The sequence below is a fragment of the Lepidochelys kempii genome, chromosome 1 (assembly GCF_965140265.1).
Source record: "Lepidochelys kempii isolate rLepKem1 chromosome 1, rLepKem1.hap2, whole genome shotgun sequence".
Taxonomy (NCBI): domain Eukaryota; kingdom Metazoa; phylum Chordata; order Testudines; family Cheloniidae; genus Lepidochelys; species Lepidochelys kempii.
The window spans coordinates 13,969,810-13,989,052 of NC_133256.1; the positions used below are offsets into that span (position 1 = coordinate 13,969,810).

A 19,243-nucleotide genomic window follows, 5' to 3' on the forward strand; every position below is an offset into this window, starting at 1 on the left:
TGGGACCTTTGCAGTACATAGCTGAGGAAGCATGAAATATGGGATGATGTGGCAGCCTTAAATTTGAATTTGCTTGTTTTCATTTGTTAAACCTAATTTTATACCTTATTTCGGCCATTTAACTGGATTTCCCTTGACTGAACAGAGACTGCACCAGTTACAATTTGTCTGTACTACTTAGGGATAGGAGTGAGGAAGGTGGTGCCATAAGAATGGCCATACTGGGTCAGACCAAAGGTCCATCCATCCCAGTATCTTGTCTTCCAACAGTGGCCATGATATTTTCTGTCTTATTATCTATCCCTTTCTTAATGATTCCCAACATTCTGTTCGCTTTTTTGACAGCCGCTGCACATTGAGTGGATGTTTTCAGAGAACTATCCACAATGACTCCAAAATCTCTTTCTTGCGTGGTAACAGCTAATTTGGACCCCATCATTTTATATGTATAGTTGGGATTATGTTTTCGAGTGTGCATTACTTTACGTCCGTCCTGTGATCTTCACTGTCTGCTATAATGCTAAAACATACAGTTCAAGGTCTTAATATACTGGCTCTCCATAAAAATACAACAACCTTAACTCAGACATCGAGTGATTACTGAGTAAAGTAACTTCATAGTCTAAGCACAGAAAAATACTGTAGTATCTCTCGTATTACTGTGTGGTACCTTAGCAAATGTTGACTTTAAAGACAGCAATTGGGTTTGTATATAAAATGCTTTATTACCTAAGCCTTAAATACTTAAGCAGTTATTGTCTGCCCAATGTCCTGGTTTGGGGGTTATGGCTGACCAGTGTGTCTTCTCTGTTTTCCCCTAGGTTTCGTCAGAACTGGGCTGGGTGTAGGAATTGTTTTGGGCATGGTTCTCTGGTTTTGTAATTTGGGTCCACTGGACTCACTTGCTGACAGCTTTTGAAAACAATGCAAGTCTTGCTTATTTTGGAAGCTATTATCTGACTGCTATCTGTGCACTAGTCGGTCTTTTTTGTTACTCTTTCTGTCCCTATTAATACTTATTTTTATGTTAACTGGGATTTGATTTTGTTGGTTTGTATAGCTATGTTTAGTGTGGAAAGGGTTTAGATTGCTAATTTAAAACAAGGTTTTCAGTCACACATTTTTTGTGAAATGTTCAATAACTAGAACAATAAGTCATTCACTCGATGTCTGAGTTAAGGTTGTTGAATTTTTATGCAGAGCCAGTATATTAAGACCTTGAAATTTATGTTTTAGCATCTTAGCAGACAGTGAAGATCATAGGACAGATGTATATCTACTGAATTTAAACCCATGATTTTATTTTTCCCTTTTTGATGTTAATGGTTAAGAGCTAATCATATTTCTATATTTCCTTAGAACTGGAGGCATATGCTGGAGTTATCAGTGCCTTGCGTGCACAGGGGGACCTTACCAAGGAAAAGAAAGACCTTCTTGGAGACCTCTCCAAAGTGCTTAGGTAAACCTCACACTACTTATGGTAAATGTGGTGAGTGTATAATTGGTTTATGGCCTGTTTTCTTTTAAAAGCATTGCACATACTTCCTACCAGAGGCATCTTCAGCTCTTAAAATGAATTCATAATCAGAAAAGAGACACAACAAACAATATAGCGGTGATTCCATATTTATTTTGAACCCATATTTATTTTCCTTTCAATGATTCCTGGTCACATTTGCTTAACTTGCAAATGAAATTATTTTCCTCACTTCCATCCTTGTAAGATTGGAACCCAGAATTGGAAATCCAGCCATGTAGCCACTAATGTAATCTCTAGTAACTATGGTGAAATCCTTTCTATTCTCTAGGCCAGAGAATTATCTTTTACCTTCTGAATAATAAAACACTTCATTTTCACTGTCACAGGGAAGAGAAGCAAGTGGCAATCTCTAAAATGTAAATGCTGACCCCTCCATCCACCAGAGTGGTGCTGTTTCTAACATTTTCATTTTTGCTAACAGGATCAATTAAATATATTTGTCTTTCCATATCTAAAATATATTGGCTGCTTTCTTTTTTGACAGCATTTCCACTGAGCGCCATCGTGCTGAAGTTCGGAGAGCCGTAAATGATGAACGGCTAACAACTATTGCGCATAAGTAAGCTATTACTCATACTGAACATGACTTCCATAAGTTAGCAAATAGTCTTTGCATTGGGCAGTCCTTTATCTTTTAAACCAAATACTAGAGATTTTAAACCACTAGCAACCTTGAAGGAATAACACAGCTGACAATTGTAGTAGTACATGTAACTATACCCTCAGCTATTGCAGATCTGTAGTATGTACTACAGGAAAATGTGTGGAAGTTGTTGAAATCTGCGGTTAATGAGTCACTGTTTTGTTCATTAAGGTAGTGCTTAGGAGTCAGCTGAAAATGCGGCCCTATTGTGTCGTATATAAACATAGCATAAGAGAGAGTTCCTGTCTTGAAGAGTTTACAGTCTAAATAGATAAGACAAACAGAAAGTAGGGAAACTGATAAAATGTATATGGAGAGTGAACAATGTGATGGCTGCAAGCTTCATGTTTTGCCATGATTTTAGTTTTGTTTAAATCTTTTTGATTGGGTTACATTAGGAGAGGATTAGCTAAATGGAAGGATAAAGGATCTTTGGTGACCTTGAGGGAGGGGGTCAGAGAGGGTGGAGCAAACAGCCAGTCAACACTGGGGAAAATGTTTAGAGTGAAAATTTCAGAAAGCAGTGTGACATCATCACTGTCCATTACTCCCTGCTTGAACTGCCCTATGCAGCTGCTGTGGCAGTGTTGGTTTTGGCTGGCTCCTCCCTGTGTTTTCTTTCCCAAAGCTCACAGTTGCTGTGGAGAAGGGGATGCCCCCTGGGTCCTAGTTCCCTAAGGAGTGGGGCGTGGTATCAGTTCTGGGTTCTGGAGGGAAGGGTGGCCTGGCTGGGCCATATTTATCCCCCAGTTCAGCAGGACATGGTTGAACTGCTTTCTGCAACTGTTGTGCCAGTTTCAGTCTCTAGCTAGCTCCCTACGGTTTTTTCCCCAAAGACCACATGACTGGGGGAGAGAAACTGGTGCTCACTTATCTTTAAGTGAGATGCTTAGTACTCTAATTATCTAAAAGTAGTTTTCAGAATTAAATAAATGGCTTGAGAGATTTTATTTTAAGGGGGAAAGAAATGCCTTAAATTATTTAATGTTCAGCTAGAGAATAAGAATTTCTCTTTATTTTCATAAATTAATATAAAACAGCTATAGATTTTAAGTGTGAATCTTACAATTCTGAAATTATAATGGAAAAAGCAATAAAACAATCATGTATAAGGAGCCTATCGTATCAGTTAGCAATATTTTGAACTGAGACTTACCAAAAGGCATATTCTTTTGTAAACTGTCAGACTCATAGATATTAAGGTCAGAAGGGACCATTATGATCATCTAGTCCAACCTCCTGCACAACGCAGGCCACAGAATCTCACCCACCCACTGCTACGAAAAACCTCTCATTCAAATGTTTCAGGTTTAAAGGCTTGGAAATAGTCTGGCCTATTAAACAACTACATAGCACAACAGTTCAGATTTTTTTCTTTAAAAAAAGTGAATAAAGAATAGCTTATTTAATAAAACAATCAGGATTGATTTCTTAAATTGAATTTCCTGTTAAATGCTGATGACGATGTCAGCAGTTTGCAAAACTCATGCAGTTTCTACCTCAAGGGGATTAAAATCTAGAACACACAGTAGGAAACCCAAAGGGGGTGCTAGTTTATGGAATGCCATATCTTTTTGTAAATCTCTTTTCTGTCTTTCACATTAAGAAATAATATAGCAGAGAGCTCATTTGACTGATGTGGATTAATTCTTAGTGATGCTAGGAAAGTGCAGTATTGCCATTAGATATACTGGAGTTAGCACTCTTAATATAAACTCATGTTTGCAGTTATTGTCAACAAAAATTCTAAATTTTACCTCAACTGATGCTAATCAGTAAGTACTGTAAGAAAATTTGTGGAAGATGCTGAAACGAATCTGGGTTTAACTGAGAAATAGACTAATTAGCGCTAATTTTTTTACTAGTTACTTAGTACTGTTAGCCAGAGTTAAAAGTAGTTCTTCAGTATGTGGTAATAAGTTAAATGAAACTCTCATTGAAAATTATAGTCTACAATTCTGGCTTCATTGATTCAGTGAAATGGTCATACAAAACAGAAGCATTTCTGCCTAGCTGAAAAAGGAGACAACATGATTGTTAAGTATTCTATTTTGTCTTCAAACTTTGAGGCCAATTAGAAGTTAAGACCAGGTGGTTGGCCTCTGTTAAGGGAAATGCATGGGCTGAGCCATTTGACATGTTGCAATCTTGTTCGGGCTATTGTGATGGGGCTTAGAATATTTTTAATTAAGTAGAACGAGATCTGCCTTAGAAATGATTATTTCTATAGCACACTTAGTTTGATGGCTGTTTCATGAACATTGTGCTTCTGATATTTTTAGCTAGTTAGAGGAGTATAATATACACTAATTTGCAAGTCTGCTTTTTTAGTTATGTTTTACTGTGCATATTCTAGGCTGCCACTAGAAGAGAAATCCTGTTATCCAGTAGCTTTTTTCTGTTGGAAAAGTATATTTAGTCAGTAAATGTGCTGGATAAGAGAACACTTTCACATAATATGCATTTCTGTTTAGTATGTCTGGACCGAACAGCTCTTCAGAATGGTCTATAGAAGGTCGTCGACTGGTGCCGCTGATGCCACGGCTGGTTCCACAAACAGCCTTTACTGTAACAGCTAATGCTGTTGCCAATGCAGCTATTCAGCACAATGCATCTCTTCCAGTTCCTGCAGAAACTGGGAACAAAGAAGGTGAGGGAATCCCAATATTTTACTGCAAGTAGTGAGGATGTGAGAAGAACAATTTCACATTTTAAAGGGATACCATAAGCTAGCTTAGATCCAAAGTGTGTAGATTATATTTAAAATAAAAAACAAAAATCCACCTTCATTTTCATACAATATTAATAGAAATGTTTTCATGAAATCTGATTGGATTTGAAGTCCCTTTCGGAGTTTTTGCAACCTAAATGTAGTATTGTGCTAGTGCAGCGGTTCTCAAACTGGGTCGGAACCCCAAAGTGGGTCGCGACCCTGTTTTAATGGGGTCACCAGCGCTAGCTTAGACTTGCTGGGACCTGGATCCGAAGCCTGAGCCCCACCACCCAAGGGCTTCAGCCCCAGGTGTCACAGCTCAGGTTACAGGCCCCCTGCCTGGGGCTGAAGCCCTTGAGCTTTGGCTTTGGGCCCCCCGCCCAGGGCAGCGGGGCTCAGGCAGGCTCAGACTTCAGTCCCCCCTCCTGGAGTCATATAGTAATTTTTATTGTCAGAAGGGGGTCGCGGTGCAATGAAGTTTGAGAACCCCTGTGCTAGTGCATTAGGAACCAGAATATGAAATTGACCAAAAGCACAAAGGAACTTGACTGGTTCACTATCTATGCGAAGGAAAAAGCAAAAATGTAAACCACATATGTTTTAAATGTTCAGAAGATGTAAAGTGTGGCAGTTGCTATAAATGGTGCAAAGTTAAATTCCTAAAAATGAAAGAAATAAAAAAAGTTGTTGTTACAGGCCCCATTAAGGTACAGTGATACTCAGAAAGCTGACTTTGCAAAATGACGTGGATCTCCATTCTTATTTTGTCACTCCAGATCAAATGTTCTAAATTAACAAGTCAAAAGATGCCACCCCCATCCTGCCCGTACCCCCTACAAACTCCATCTAAGCTGGAAAGTTTTATTTTACTTTGTTTTATGGGTTTAATTACAGTATATTTACACAGTTACAGAAAACCTAACACTTCCTGAATTAGTTTTTTTCTGACAGATTTGGGAAACGTTATACCACCTGCTTTGTCTTACTAATGCTTGTAAACATCAATGTTACAGCAATTAAACAAGGAAAACCATTTTAAAATACATTAATCTGTCTTAATTTAAAGAGGGTTTTCAGATTGATTCTAGGACTGACATGCCACTGAACACAATGCAATAACAATTTTATATTTATATCACTGATCTACGCTAGAGTCCTAAGCACATTAAAACAAAGTTAATTTAAATACTAAACATGTATAAGATAAACTATAATATAAAACACACAGTCAGTAGAGAAGAAAATAATATCAATGGTGTCTCTAAGGTCTTCTCAAATAAAAACGTTTTAAAATCTGCTTTGAAAGCAACTAATTCTGTGGTCATTCTTGGGTCAGAGAGGACACCACTCCACAGTAGCAGGACCGCAGAGGCAAAAATGTGGATAGTGACCCAATAAGCCTTAGGCTTTAATTTATCTTCAAAGCTGTCAAAATAGTGCTAGGATAATGGAATGATTTACTGTAGTTATGTGGAAGGTGTCTTCTCTCCTCTTCAGTGGTGGTTTGCTATTCCTACACAAGTACCACTTCAACCCCAACATCTACCCCTGTTCCAAGTGGCAGTGTAGCAACAGTGAAGTCCCCCAGACCTGCCAGTCCAGCCTCCAATGTAGTCGTCTTGCCAAGTGGAAGTACTGTTTACGTCAAAAGTAAGTGATACCAGTAACTTTGATTAACAAAACAGAAAGGGGATGGTCTTGTGGTTAAAGCACAGGACTCTGACTCAGGTAATCTGGGTTCTAGACCCAGCTCTGCCTCAAATTTACTATGTGACTTTGGGCAAGTCACTTTACTGATAAATACACTAAGGCACAAAGATGTTAAAGTGGGATTAATACTTCCCTTCCTCAGGGTATGTTGAGGCTCAATTCATTGATGGAGATATTTTGATGTATGGGATAACAGAAGTGCAAAGTATGAAAAATAAAACCTAGGAATTGCCATGCAATAATGGATCATTTGTCCATCTAGTTTGGAATTTTGCCTCTGATGTGGTCATGGCTAATGCTTCAGAGGAAGGTTTCCCTTTCACCTCTTCCCCAAAGTATGCACCTGGCCGACTGCTGTCATTTGAGGGAGTGGGAAGGAGGAGAAAACCTTTTTCCCTTCTCAGATGAGCAGGAGAATTTCTAGGAATATCATTTTCCTACAAGCAGTCATGTGCCCTAAAGCAGCAAGTGATATGGCATGTCAAGGTAAAGTGCCAAATCCTTACCTGATGTAAATCAGGTAAGGATTTGGCCCTTTATGGATATTACCAAAAGAATATAAACTTAAAATAATATTGTTTTCCTGCTGTTTTTTTTCTGAGAAGTAGCTGAACTTTTAAACAAACTACACAACTAACCTCACGCAGGGATTCTATTACAATTTACTTGCACAGTGCTGTGGCTTGCATACTCCTATAGTTTTGCACTGTGTTGGGAAGTACAGGCTTAGAAACCAACTACATCATTTTACTATTCCTACTATCACGGCGGATAAAAATTGATGACTTTAAAATAATCAGAAATCAGATTTTTTTATTTAAATGTATATACATTTTTGTTTAAAAAATAACCCTATCTAAAATTAAATTTGAAGTTGATAACCTGTGTTAGTGTCAATGTGCTATAATCTACTGAAATAATTTAAATAGAAAATATGCTGCATCAATGAGCCCTCCTCAGATTTTTATTCTGTTTTTAATTACATACAGAATCAGAGAGAAAACAGCTTTTGAGGTCAACTCAAGCTTTATAAATGTCACAATGTAATGTAATTAAGTAATTATCTGTTGTTGTTTTCAGTCTTTATAAAGGAGTGAATGCAATTTACATTTTCCAGAAAACCTTTAGCTGTAACTAAACTGAAACCAAAGGTAATTAGCAAGTGCAGAGAGAATATTTTCTTCATTTTGACTAGTTCAGTCAAAATTTAGAAACTGATTGGGAGTTGAAAAAGGAGGAAAGTTTGTCTAAAAATAAAAGCCGGGTGGGAGATGATGAGATTAATTCTAAATACTTGAAGGATATGAGGTCAGATTTTCAAAAGTATTTAGGTACCTGAAGATGCAGGTAAGTGTCTGCTGGGATATTCAAAAATGCCCAAGCAGGTTAGGCAGCTAACTCGTACTGAAATCACCTTAGAAAGGCATCTACACATCTTTGCAATATTTGGCCCCTGGTGACCAGAAACAATCCGTCAATTCACTAACAGTTAATACTTCCTTTGCTTAATAAATCATTTCAAAATGCAAACATGTTTTGGTAAACTTGTTTTCTTATGTATCCAGCACATTTAAGGTAATTTTACTTAACGAAGTAACAATTTAAAAATGCTGCTTGTGTACAGTTTTAATTTAATTCCAAATTCCATTCAAGTGTAGCTTGACACAAATGCCCAGTAAAAATTTCCGCCTAATACATAAGAATTGCATCAATTCACCATTTTCTAACATTAAAAAAAAAAATTAAAATTAAGAATTTGAATAAATGTATGTTAAGCCATATGAATACTAAAATAAATGTACAGATATAGTATATCCTCCTGGTTAGCAAAAAAAAATACCAAATTTAGTCTAAAGGTTTTATTTGGTGGGAAATCAACGTGTTTTAATGCTTATATCAACCAATGAGAATAAACCTTTCTTTAGGAAAATAATTGAAAAGTACAAATGCAAATGGAGATTAAAACTGATTATTTAAATCAAGGTTTCCTACTTGCAGTTGTAAATTACTTGGATTTAAATCAATCTGCCCTACCTACTATAGAAAGGTACATTATTTCAGATGTAAGATCTAGAAAAATTGATGTTCTCTTAGCTCAAACAACTGAAATCTAAACCTTAAAAAAATGCTATCACATAGTAATGACTCAGCCTATGATTTGGTCATGAAGGTCACGGAAGTCATGGAATCTGTGAATTCCGCAGACCTCCATGACTTCAGCCTGCAGTGGCTGGGAGCTGCAGCGCACCCCAACTGCCTTTGGTGGCCGGGAGCTGCAGGGTACCCCTGCCGCCGAGAGTGGCGGGGGCCCCGCAGCTTCCCAGCCCCCACAGGTGCAGGGGGGAATATCCCAGAGGTCCCCAGTCCCCGCAGGCTGGGGTGGGAGGAATCCCTGGCAGTTCCTCAGCTGCAGCTGCTGGCAGGGGAATCCCCCGCAGCTCCCCAGCCTACACATAGGCGGCAGGGGATCCCCGGCAGCTCCGCAGCTGCGGGTGAGGGTCCCTCCTAGCCACTGGGCAGGGGCCGCAGTTCCAGCCACAGCAGGGTAGGGTGCTGGACCCTCCTCCCTCCCCATTTTGTCATGGACATTTTTAGTAAAAGTCAGGGACAGGTCACGGCTTATGTGAATTTTTGTTTATTGCCCATGACCTCTCCCTGACTTTTACTAAAAATGTCCATGACAAAATCATAGCCTTAGTAATAACTATAAGACTGGTCTGGATTCAAACAAATGATACAGGGATGAAAAAATCTCATCAATTCCCTAAATCATCCAATCCCTCAATTTTTTGCATTTGAATTTTTGCTGAGAGCAGATTTAATTCTTCTTTTGCAAGATGAGGGTCTGACCATGAGCATCTCCAGTCATCTTGTACAAAGGTGAACTGCAGGCATTTAGCATGTTTTTCAACTCATCGCCTTTGACTTATGTTGTTGCCCATAAGCGGCATCATGGCTGTATGCGATATTGTCAAAGAGGGTTACAATACACCTCCATGCATATAATGTCTGACATTCTGTGACCCTTTTGGCCAGCTGAAGTAAGACAGTCTTGGACAAGGTCTAGTATTTTATGAAAGTAGCGCCATACTGCTTATCAAGATCAACAGAGCATGTTCTAGAAAGCTATTGTCAGTGGTTCAGCGGAGTGTTACAGCAGATATATTTTCTGCACCTGAGGTAGGTGATTGTGGGGGTGAAGAAACTTTTTTGAGGCAAAAAGTTTCTTTTGCAGGATTGCATATTGGTAGAAGTTTCAATATGTGAGTAAATGTGTCAAAATAGTCACTGCTTCAAACTGCTAAAGGCACAAGTTGACAAAGTGGAATGTGGTCTTGGCATCAGGAATGCATCATATGATAAATAGATCTTCAGAAGCTATTTGAAGGAGAAAGGGATGCTGCTGAAAATGTACTGGGTTGCATTAAAGAAGGCACAAGGGGTAAGGGGGCATGGTGTGATGAAGCAAAGGGGGAAATTTTAGTTACATGTGGAAAATTGCCATAGATGAAAACTGCTAGAAAAGCTGAATGTGGAGTTCTGAACAGGAACGCACTTGAAAAATGTCTTCCCATCCCCCTCACACATGTGCAGTCTCATTAGCGTAACTTCTGCCATTTTTACACAGAATAGCAAAAGCCCCACACAGGTTATTACATTCTTTTAATTTCTTAACCAGAATTAAACTGCAAAATTACTCAATACCCTTGGTGTTCTGTTTTTTTTTTTTAAGAGAAATTCAGTATTATGAAAACAAGTGTGATCTGTGGGAGGGAATTGGAACACCTGATTCTGTTCTCAGGTCTGTCATGGACTTGCTGTGACCTTTGGAAAGTTTTATCTTCTCTCTGCCTTGTGTTTTCCCATTTGAAAATAAATGTACGACTTAACAAGCTTAATGTTATTAGAAAGCACTTAATGTTATTCGAAAGCAGGGAGAGATGGTCAGATGAAAAGTGCTATATAATTGAAAAGTCCTGTTCTTCCAGGTGTCAGCTGCTCAGATGATGATGAAAAGCCCCGTAAAAGACGACGAACTAACTCTTCTAGTTCCTCTCCTGTTCTTCTGAAAGAAGTCCCGAAAGCAGTCACTCCTGTCACTAAAACTATCACGGTGCCTGTAAGCGGCAGCCCCAAGATGAGTAATATCATGCAGAGCATTGCCAACTCCTTACCGCCACACATGTCTCCTGTGAAAATAACATTCACTAAACCCTCAACACAGACGACAAACACAACAACACAGAAGGTACGTGGGGGAATCCGCCAAGCATTACGTAATTGTATTTCTGTCAATGAATAAGACATGATATTTAGCTTTTTCCTTTCTACAAAGTGTCAAGCTATATTTTAAGGATTGTTCTTTGGGTAAGATAATCCCTCTTTTTAAAACAAAAATCTGGTGTGACTGTAGTGCACCTTCGCGTGAAGGGACCTGGATTGACAGCCCTGGAGACTGAAGCCCTTTTTTTATTCACAGAACAGGCACAGCACAGACAGTGGGAGTGCAAGCTTCCCCCACTCTGCCCCACCAATGTGCATCAACCCTGACCTGAAGGGATCACTTCTAGGGATGAGAGGGAATTTAGTCTCCATGCTCACTCAGTTATTGGCCTCTCTGGTGAGACTGCCAACAAGTTGCCAGTTAGTACCTTTTGTGGTGTTGGGTTTTGTGATATGGGCACTAGTCCACTGAGAACTGGATCACATAGGCCAATGAACAGCCATCAGATGGTAACAACTTTTGGTCAAAGGTAATCTTTCTTATTTCTCTTTTCCTTAATTTAAATTATTCTACTTTTGCAGTAGTAAGACCCAGGAAACTGGGTTTGGTCTTTCCATGGCCCACTCTACTTCATGTAGGAGATCATGCCTCCAAGGAGGCATGAGATTTCTCTTTGGGCCCAGCAGGACTTGTTGCTAGATCTGAACAGAGATTGTGGGGACGTTATTTTCGTCTTCATTCTACTCCCTTTACATAGTATTGTGGCAGTTGAGATCAACTGAGGTACTCAAACTAACAGTGCCCAAGTTTGACCATAATGGGGCTGGAGGCAAGCAGTCCTCAGCTGTAGAATATTTTTTAAATGGACCCTGCATTTGTTGATTTCCAGATCATGCTGCAAGACCTACTTGTTCTCTCAGGCTTTGGGGGAGGGTTTTAAATGTTGGACTGGTCCTCCGTGACATTTTGTTTTTGATTTTGTGGGTCCAGAATATTGGCTGGATGTATTTTAATTAACTAAAATAAATCATCTTTAAATTTAAACACAATAGTGACAGTGAAAATACTGCAAACCAAGTTCATCTTTGGCGTATCTATTGATTTCAATAGATTTATATGAGAGGTTAATTTGACCTTGACACAGAGAGCATTGATTTAGATTGGCCTCTAGAAAGCATTTCTCAAATAATGAGAGATTCTTGACTTTTGAGCCCAACCTTCCCACCATAATCTTTATGTCAGACTCATAGATTTACTTTCTAACTTTATGTGGATTAGCACACTTCCCATGTCCTGATTTTGGACGCTTAGTTCAGTGGGGTAACTTCCTACATTTTAGTGTGAAGATAGTGTGTGTTCCTGGCCTTTCATAATGTCTGTTCAGTTGTGTAAAATAGGGGATGCTTTCATTTAGTTCCCTGAAGTCCAGCAGTATCACTGCTCAAACAAACGTCTGCTGGAAAAGCATTCTGGTTAATGGCATGCAAATGAGCATGAGCACATCAAATATAAGGTCTTGCTTTCCATGCAGCAAATATTATTTGGATTAAAGTCTGATTTAACCGGTGACAGAACACTTGTCTGGATGAACACAAGTAATTTATTGTTTGTACTAAATATAACTAGCTTGAAGAAAAGTGGGGGGCTTAGTGTATTCATCTACATATCATTATCGAGACTTTATTCATTTTCCATACTACTTATACAGCTTATTCCTTTTTCAGAGCAGGTCCTTTGAACTCTGTAAATAAACAAAGTTTTAGCCTGTGCTTTAGTATCCTTTATATTCAAAATGCAATTGAAAAGCATAGATTATAAAGGAGGATGTAGTAGTTCAGGATGAAATAGACCTGCAAAGGCAAGGTACAGGCACAAGATAGGACATTAACCTATTACAATCTGATGATTCACTGTCCTTTCTGAATGGAACAATAGGTGCCATCTTTTTGAAAATGGAAATACTGTTAATTTTATCTTCTTTCACTCAGGCCTTTACAGAAGAGTATTTGTCATTTGTTCTCAAAAAACCTTCAAACAGATATTTCTCATTTTGCTTTATATGCATGCTTCAGTTTATAAGTGAAATCTCACTCAGGTCCCATGCTAATTCACAATGACAAGATCTAAACTTGTTCTAATAGGAAGTGTAGTAGTTTTTGTATATTGCATAATTTGTTACCGTGATACTCTTTTAAATTGAGTTTGTATATCATATTTTCCAATCAAAGTGATAATGCTGCTTTAGTAATTTTAAAGGATTATTGAGGTTTGGGATTAGGCTTGAATTTGATATGCAGTTCCTTAAACAATAAGTGATGTTGAATGTGGTTCTTGAATTCTTTTTTACCAGTTTTCAGGATTGTGGTGATATTTCAGTAGGTTGGAGGAAAATTCATAGATCCCACTGAAAGATATCAATGCTCTTCCATTTTTCTATTGCATAAAGCTTTATACAAAGGAGGACAATCTAGTAACTACTCTTACTAGTCAAGTCCAGTGGCAACTGTTACCCTCACATCTTTTTTCAATACCTCTTGACAAAGTGATTAGAGGACCAAATTTTTGGCATTTCTCAAAACTGCCAGGATTAGCTTCAGTATATATTCAATAAATGTCTTTAACAAAATAAACAGATGTTCCTCTTAAAAATCTGAATAACTTATAGTTGGTCAGCTAATCAAATAACCTTTTACCAGTGGAAGGATGCTATGCAATTTCAGTATTCCTCCCTAGATTCATTTTATCATCTTTACATATTAGAGAAAATAGTATAAAAAAGTATAATCGTTTGGACCCTCACTCCTTAATAATTGTACTTTAGAGAAATATTCTCCTTTCTAGTGTCCCACTATATAGGACAGATGAGTATTCCTTAGGTTTTATGTGGGTTATACAATATATGTTTCTATTTTAACTTGTGTGTACATATGTAATGTATAGCATGTAGTATATTGTGTATGCACATACACAGTAAGATCAAAACAAAATGTTATGTGTATGTTTATGTTATATATCTGTATCCAGATCATAAAACAATCAGTTTCTCAAACCAGACAGTTGCATAAGAGTAAAATCTCTCTCTTGAAAGTTAAAAATGAATTCTAGGTATTTCAGTGATCAGTCAGTCAGATGCAATTGTAATTCACTAGGTATAGCTTTTTTTTATCTGCAGACAACTGTTGCCCCGAGAGGAAGGAATTTCCTATCTATTTAAAACATCCATAGATAATCAGATAAATTGCTTCTGATCCCTAAAATGGGTTGTTCACTGATAAACATTAGGGAGGGGCAAACTTATTGCACTGATGGGAAATGTAATAATCATTTGAAAAATAGTTTTTGATCCATATAGCTAAATGATCAATTGTTGGCAAATAGGTTATTAAAGAATTTATGCTTCTTGTGCTCGTTGCCAGATCTTGGGATACGTACAGGTTTGGGAGAATGAAGGTTAAAACCCTCCTGAAATTCCAGACATGGAGCAGTTTTGAGTGATGGTGACAGTCAGGCTTCAGACTTTGTGCCCCAGTGAGATGAACTGGGTCAATTCATACCTGTCTTGTTTCAATTTGTCGGCAACATCAGATAACACTACTTTAGCCACATACGTGCTGTTTTCTTCTTAACCAAAAAGCAAAAACATATCCATTTTAATCAAAAATATAGTCCCTTCAGAAACTGATAGATTAGCTGCCCGGCCCCCAACCAAGATAAACTTTTTATTTGTTGCTGGCAAGTATATTCAGATTTGGAAAAGGAACTCTAAACTAAGATCACTAAAACTAAATACCAGTGTGTGTGTGTAGTGTATTACAAAGTTGCTATAAAACTTCTAAATACATGTGAGTGATGAATTAATTTTTTGTTGTTTCAGGTGATCATAGTAACCACCTCTCCAAGTTCAACGTTTGTACCCAACATTCTCTCCAAGTCCCACAACTACGCAGCAGTCACTAAACTTGTTCCAACGTCTGTCATTGCCTCAACTACTCAGAAGCAGCCAGTGGTTATAACAGCGTCTCAATCCTCTTTGGTCAGTAGCAGCGGAAATGGCAGCACCTGTTCCACTCCCTCTTCCACTCCAAATACCATTGCTGTGACTGCTGTGGTGTCATCGACGCCGTCAGTGGTGATGTCAACGGTAGCACAAGGTATGAGCGTTGTTATGTTTATCAAAACTTTTACTGGTACAGTAGTCCTTGTTTGAGCTTCCTTTATTTCCCTGTCAGCTTGATGATTTTGTTTATTGCCTAAATGTTAATTGAGCAGAGCACACATTCCCTTTGTTTGAGACAGACTTGTTTGCCGCCAGTCTTGGTACATATACTTTGTAAAGTGCATGGAACGTGGAAAACAGTATGTATACCTCTAATTCTCAATGCAGCCAATCCGCTGTATTCTGTAACTGAATCCTTAATCCAGATTTCTTCTCTTCCCCCTCAACAATTAATATATGCAAATTGTATAGTTCCAAAGAGAATCTTGTCGGAAAATATTGTATAGCTTTCCACTGTGAATGTGACTTAACTGCAGTATTAAAAACTTGTAACTGCAAGCTGAGTTGTATTAACCTTTAATACACTCTCTGTGATAAATGAAGTGGGGGGATAGCTTCCTTTTATGGACACCCAGCCAGCCAGTTAGCTATAAAATCCCTGTTAGTAGCTGTTCTGTACTTGCTTTACCTGTAAAGGGTTAAAAAAGTCCACAGGTAGAGGAAGGGAGTGGGCACCTGACCAAAAGAGCCAATGTGAAGGCTAGAACTTTTTAAAATTGGGAAAAAAACTTTCCCTTTGTGTCTGTTGTTGCCCTCTGGGGAAAAGGGGAACAGGGCAGCAGTTATGCTGTGAGAAGCTGACGGCCAGGTATGAAAATCATCAGAATCATACCTAGAATTGCTTATTTGGAACCCAGATATGTAAGTAGATCAGAAAATGTGTAGAAAGGTGCGATTAGGTTTATTTTGTTTGTTTCTTATGGCTTGTGGATTCTTCTGTGCTAACCCCAAATGCTTTTGTTGCTTGTAACCTTTAAGCTGAACCCCCAAAAAACTATTTTGGATGCTTAATTTTTGGAATTACTCTTTTAAAAATCTAGCAATAGCCTGAGTTTTCAGATGTATTTTCTTTTTGTTTTTAATAGAATTTACCCTTTTTAAGAACAGGATTTGGATTTTTGTATCTTAAGTGGTTTGTGCACATGTTTTTTAGGTAGCTGGTGGCAACAGCTGATATTTTTTTTTTTCTTTCTCGGCTCTTCCCTGGGGGTGGCGGGGGGGGTGGCACTTGAGGGTACCCCACAGGAAGGAATTCCCAGGTGCGCCTTCCTGGGTTCCAAGGAGTTTTGCATTTGGGTGGTGGCAGCATCTGCCCATTCAAGGTCAGAGAGAAGCTGTAACCTTGGAAATTTAATACAAGCCTGGAGTGGCCAGTATTAATTTTTAGAATTCTTGCAGGCCCCCACCTTCTGCACTCAAAGTACCAGAGTGGGGAATCAGCCTTGACACTCCCCCTACCCATCCCAGATATGAAAAATAACTAAGTTTTCTGGGGGTAATTTTTTGGGGAAATTTCTTTTTGTTTAGACAGGCTCACAAAATGAAACCCAAAAATAGATGTATCATAATACTTGGCATATCTAGTCTTCAGATTGCTTCTTGAGTTTTTACCAATTAATCCTCAATGTTTCTGTGAGGTGGAGAAGTATTTATAAAATTTATCCCCATTTTAGAGGTAGGTAAACTGAGTAGAGAATGGGTTACCTAAGGTCAGAGGAAATCTGTTGGAGCTGGGATTGGAAATCAGGAGTTGCTGGCTTCTAGTCCAAACTAAATATGCTAGATCACACTGGCTGTCATAAAGTACTTCTTCAAGGCCCATATTCTTCATTTTCTTCCCCTTCCCCATTCTCTCCTAAGAGTGTTCACAGCCTCTTTTGGAACCCAAAGATTCCCCTGTTGTTTCCCTGCATTTCCTACCCTGTCTTTTCCTGTATTGCCATGAACTTTCCTTTTGGTGTAGGATGATTTGATATAGGTTCTTCTATAGTTCGTCTGCATTCTTAATTTTGGTCAGAGGGGTTCAGAAGATAGCGATACAAGGCATTTTTTTCCCTTTCAATATTTCTGAGGAAACCTTTCTGTTTATTATTTTAACTACTTGAAGCAGGAAGATAATTTTCACACTCCACTTCTTGCATGGCACAGTAAAAAATGTCTGATGACCTCCCAAAGGTCTGGCAAAAATGTGTTGCCTAGTGGAGGTGGTCTTTAGAATTATAGATTGAGCCAGATTCTACTGGAAACCTGGTGGGAGGGAGGAATGGAAATTCTTTAAAGTGATTGCTTAAAATTGGAAGGTGGGATTCTTATTGCAGGCTTTGTTTTAATCACTATTAAGGCTGCGAATATGTCACAGAAGTCACGGATTCCATGACTTTCTGGAACCCTCTGTGACTTCTGCAGCAGCCAGTTCAGCTGACCTAGAGGCGACCTGAGCAGCTCAGGCAGCCCCTAGGCCAGTTGCACTGGCCATTGCTGGAGAAGTCTTGGGCCACCACGCCCCGCCCCCAGCAGTAGCAGGAGTTTGGGTGTGAGAGAGGGTTCAGGGAAGGGGGTTGGGACGCAGAAGGGGGTGAGAGATCTGGGCAGTGCTTACATGAGGGGCTTCCCAGGAAGCAGTGACATGCCCCTTGGCTCCCAGGCAGAGGCGTGGCCAGGCAGGTCCCATTGGCCCCCTGGCTGTGCCTCTGCCTAGGAGCTGAGGGACATGTCGCTGCTTCCGGGGAGCCACATGAAGCCAGGAAGGGAGCCTGCCAACCCCCTTGCCTCCCCAGCTGCGGGGGTCCTGGGTGTCCCCCCACCCCAAGAGCACCCACGGTGCCCTTGACACCCCCTCCCTCCCCCCCGGGACGGGTCACGGGCTGTGAATTTTTGTTTATTGCCCATGACCTGCCCATGACTTCTACTAAAAATACCCATGCCTAAAATGTAGCCTTAATCACTATTACTGTACAGGATTGTTATACCTTGATAAGTAGACTTGGATTTGCTTACCTTGTTCAAGACTGCTCCTGATTTCCAAGTTATGTATTGTACGCATACTGTGAAATAGAGGGCGTTAGCTGGTTAGCCTTCCTAGGACTACCACACACATTGTCAAACATTCTCTGTTAGTGTTAATGCTCTTGATGTCCCCATATTTTCTTTCAATCTCTAACAGTTTTTATTGCACTATAAATTTTTTATTGTCTTGCAGTTTAAAAAGGGTCAGCCTTGAAAGGGGGTTATGTTAATTATACTACAAAAAGCACACAGTAGACTGCAATATTCTCTGCATTAACTATCTCAGTGGTTCTCAATCTTTGCAGACTACTGCACCTCTTTCAGGAGTCTGAGTTGTCTTGCATATCCCAAGTTACACCTCACTTAAAAACTACTTGCTTTTACAAAATCAGACATAAAAATACAAGTGTCACAGCACACTATTACTGAAAAATAGTGTACTTTCTCATTTTTACCATATAATTATAAAATAAATAATATAAATATTGTACTTACATTTCAGTATTTTGAACAGTATAAACATCATCTGTATGAAATTTTAGTTTGCACTGACTTTACTAGTGCTTTTTATGTAACCTGTTGTAAAACGAGGCAAATATCTAGATGAGTTGCTGTATCCCCTGGAAGATCTCTGCATACCCCTAGGGGTACAAGTACCCCTGGTTGAGAACCACTGAACTATCTTACTCTGTTGTGCTCACACATTGGTAACTTATGTAAGGTTTTCTTTGTCTCTAAATTCGGATACTTTGGAATTGAAAGATGGTATTGCATCTTGTCAGATCCTATGCACGCTTACACGTGCTTTTCACAGTAGTAAAGGCAATGGAAAAGTGGTTGTGTTGCATTTAAAGAACAGAAATTTGTTCACTTGTTTCATTGTTAAATCCACATTTGTTTGTTCTTTCACAGGTGTGTCCACGTCGGCGATTAAAGTTGCATCCACCAGACTACCTTCCCCAAAAAGCTTGGTGGGGACCCCAACCCAGATTCTAACACAGTTTCCCAAACAGCATCAGCAGACCCCAAAACAGCAGCTGCATCAAATACAACAGACCCAGCAGCAGCTGTCACAGTCTTCTCCAGTAGCACATCAGCAGCAATCACAACAGTGTCAGTTGCCACCTGGCATCAAGCCCACCATTCAGATAAAACAAGAATCAGGTAGCTGGAATTAATCTTGGGCAATATTAGTAATGAGTGAAGTCTGACTACCATACAAGAACTAAGGGCTAAATTCTGCCCAAAATGTGCACAGGCAGCTCTCATTGACTTCAATGGGAGGCACTTCAGGGCAGAATTTGGCTCTGAAACTGGAAAAGGTGGTTAACAGGGTATGTGTAGGTAAT

At 39.1% G+C, this 19,243-nt stretch overlaps 1 protein-coding gene across 7 annotated transcripts in view; it reads left to right on the forward strand.

The window, feature by feature from the left end:
- Positions 1 to 19,243, forward strand: part of EMSY (EMSY transcriptional repressor, BRCA2 interacting) — a 58,037-nt gene that overhangs the window by 9,542 nt on the left and 29,252 nt on the right. For 5 of the 7 annotated variants that reach the window (XM_073335092.1, XM_073335095.1, XM_073335102.1 and 2 more), the window contains exons 3-9: positions 1,360 to 1,459; positions 2,025 to 2,099; positions 4,658 to 4,833; positions 6,394 to 6,546; positions 10,596 to 10,855; positions 14,706 to 14,982; positions 18,807 to 19,058. In XM_073335092.1, coding sequence (XP_073191193.1) covers positions 1,360 to 1,459; positions 2,025 to 2,099; positions 4,658 to 4,833; positions 6,394 to 6,546; positions 10,596 to 10,855; positions 14,706 to 14,982; positions 18,807 to 19,058 — 1,293 coding nt within the window. The remainder of the gene's footprint in view (positions 1 to 1,359; positions 1,460 to 2,024; positions 2,100 to 4,657; positions 4,834 to 6,393; positions 6,547 to 10,595; positions 10,856 to 14,705; positions 14,983 to 18,806; positions 19,059 to 19,243) is intronic. The other 2 variants (XM_073335109.1, XM_073335116.1) reach the window with 1 other exon arrangement.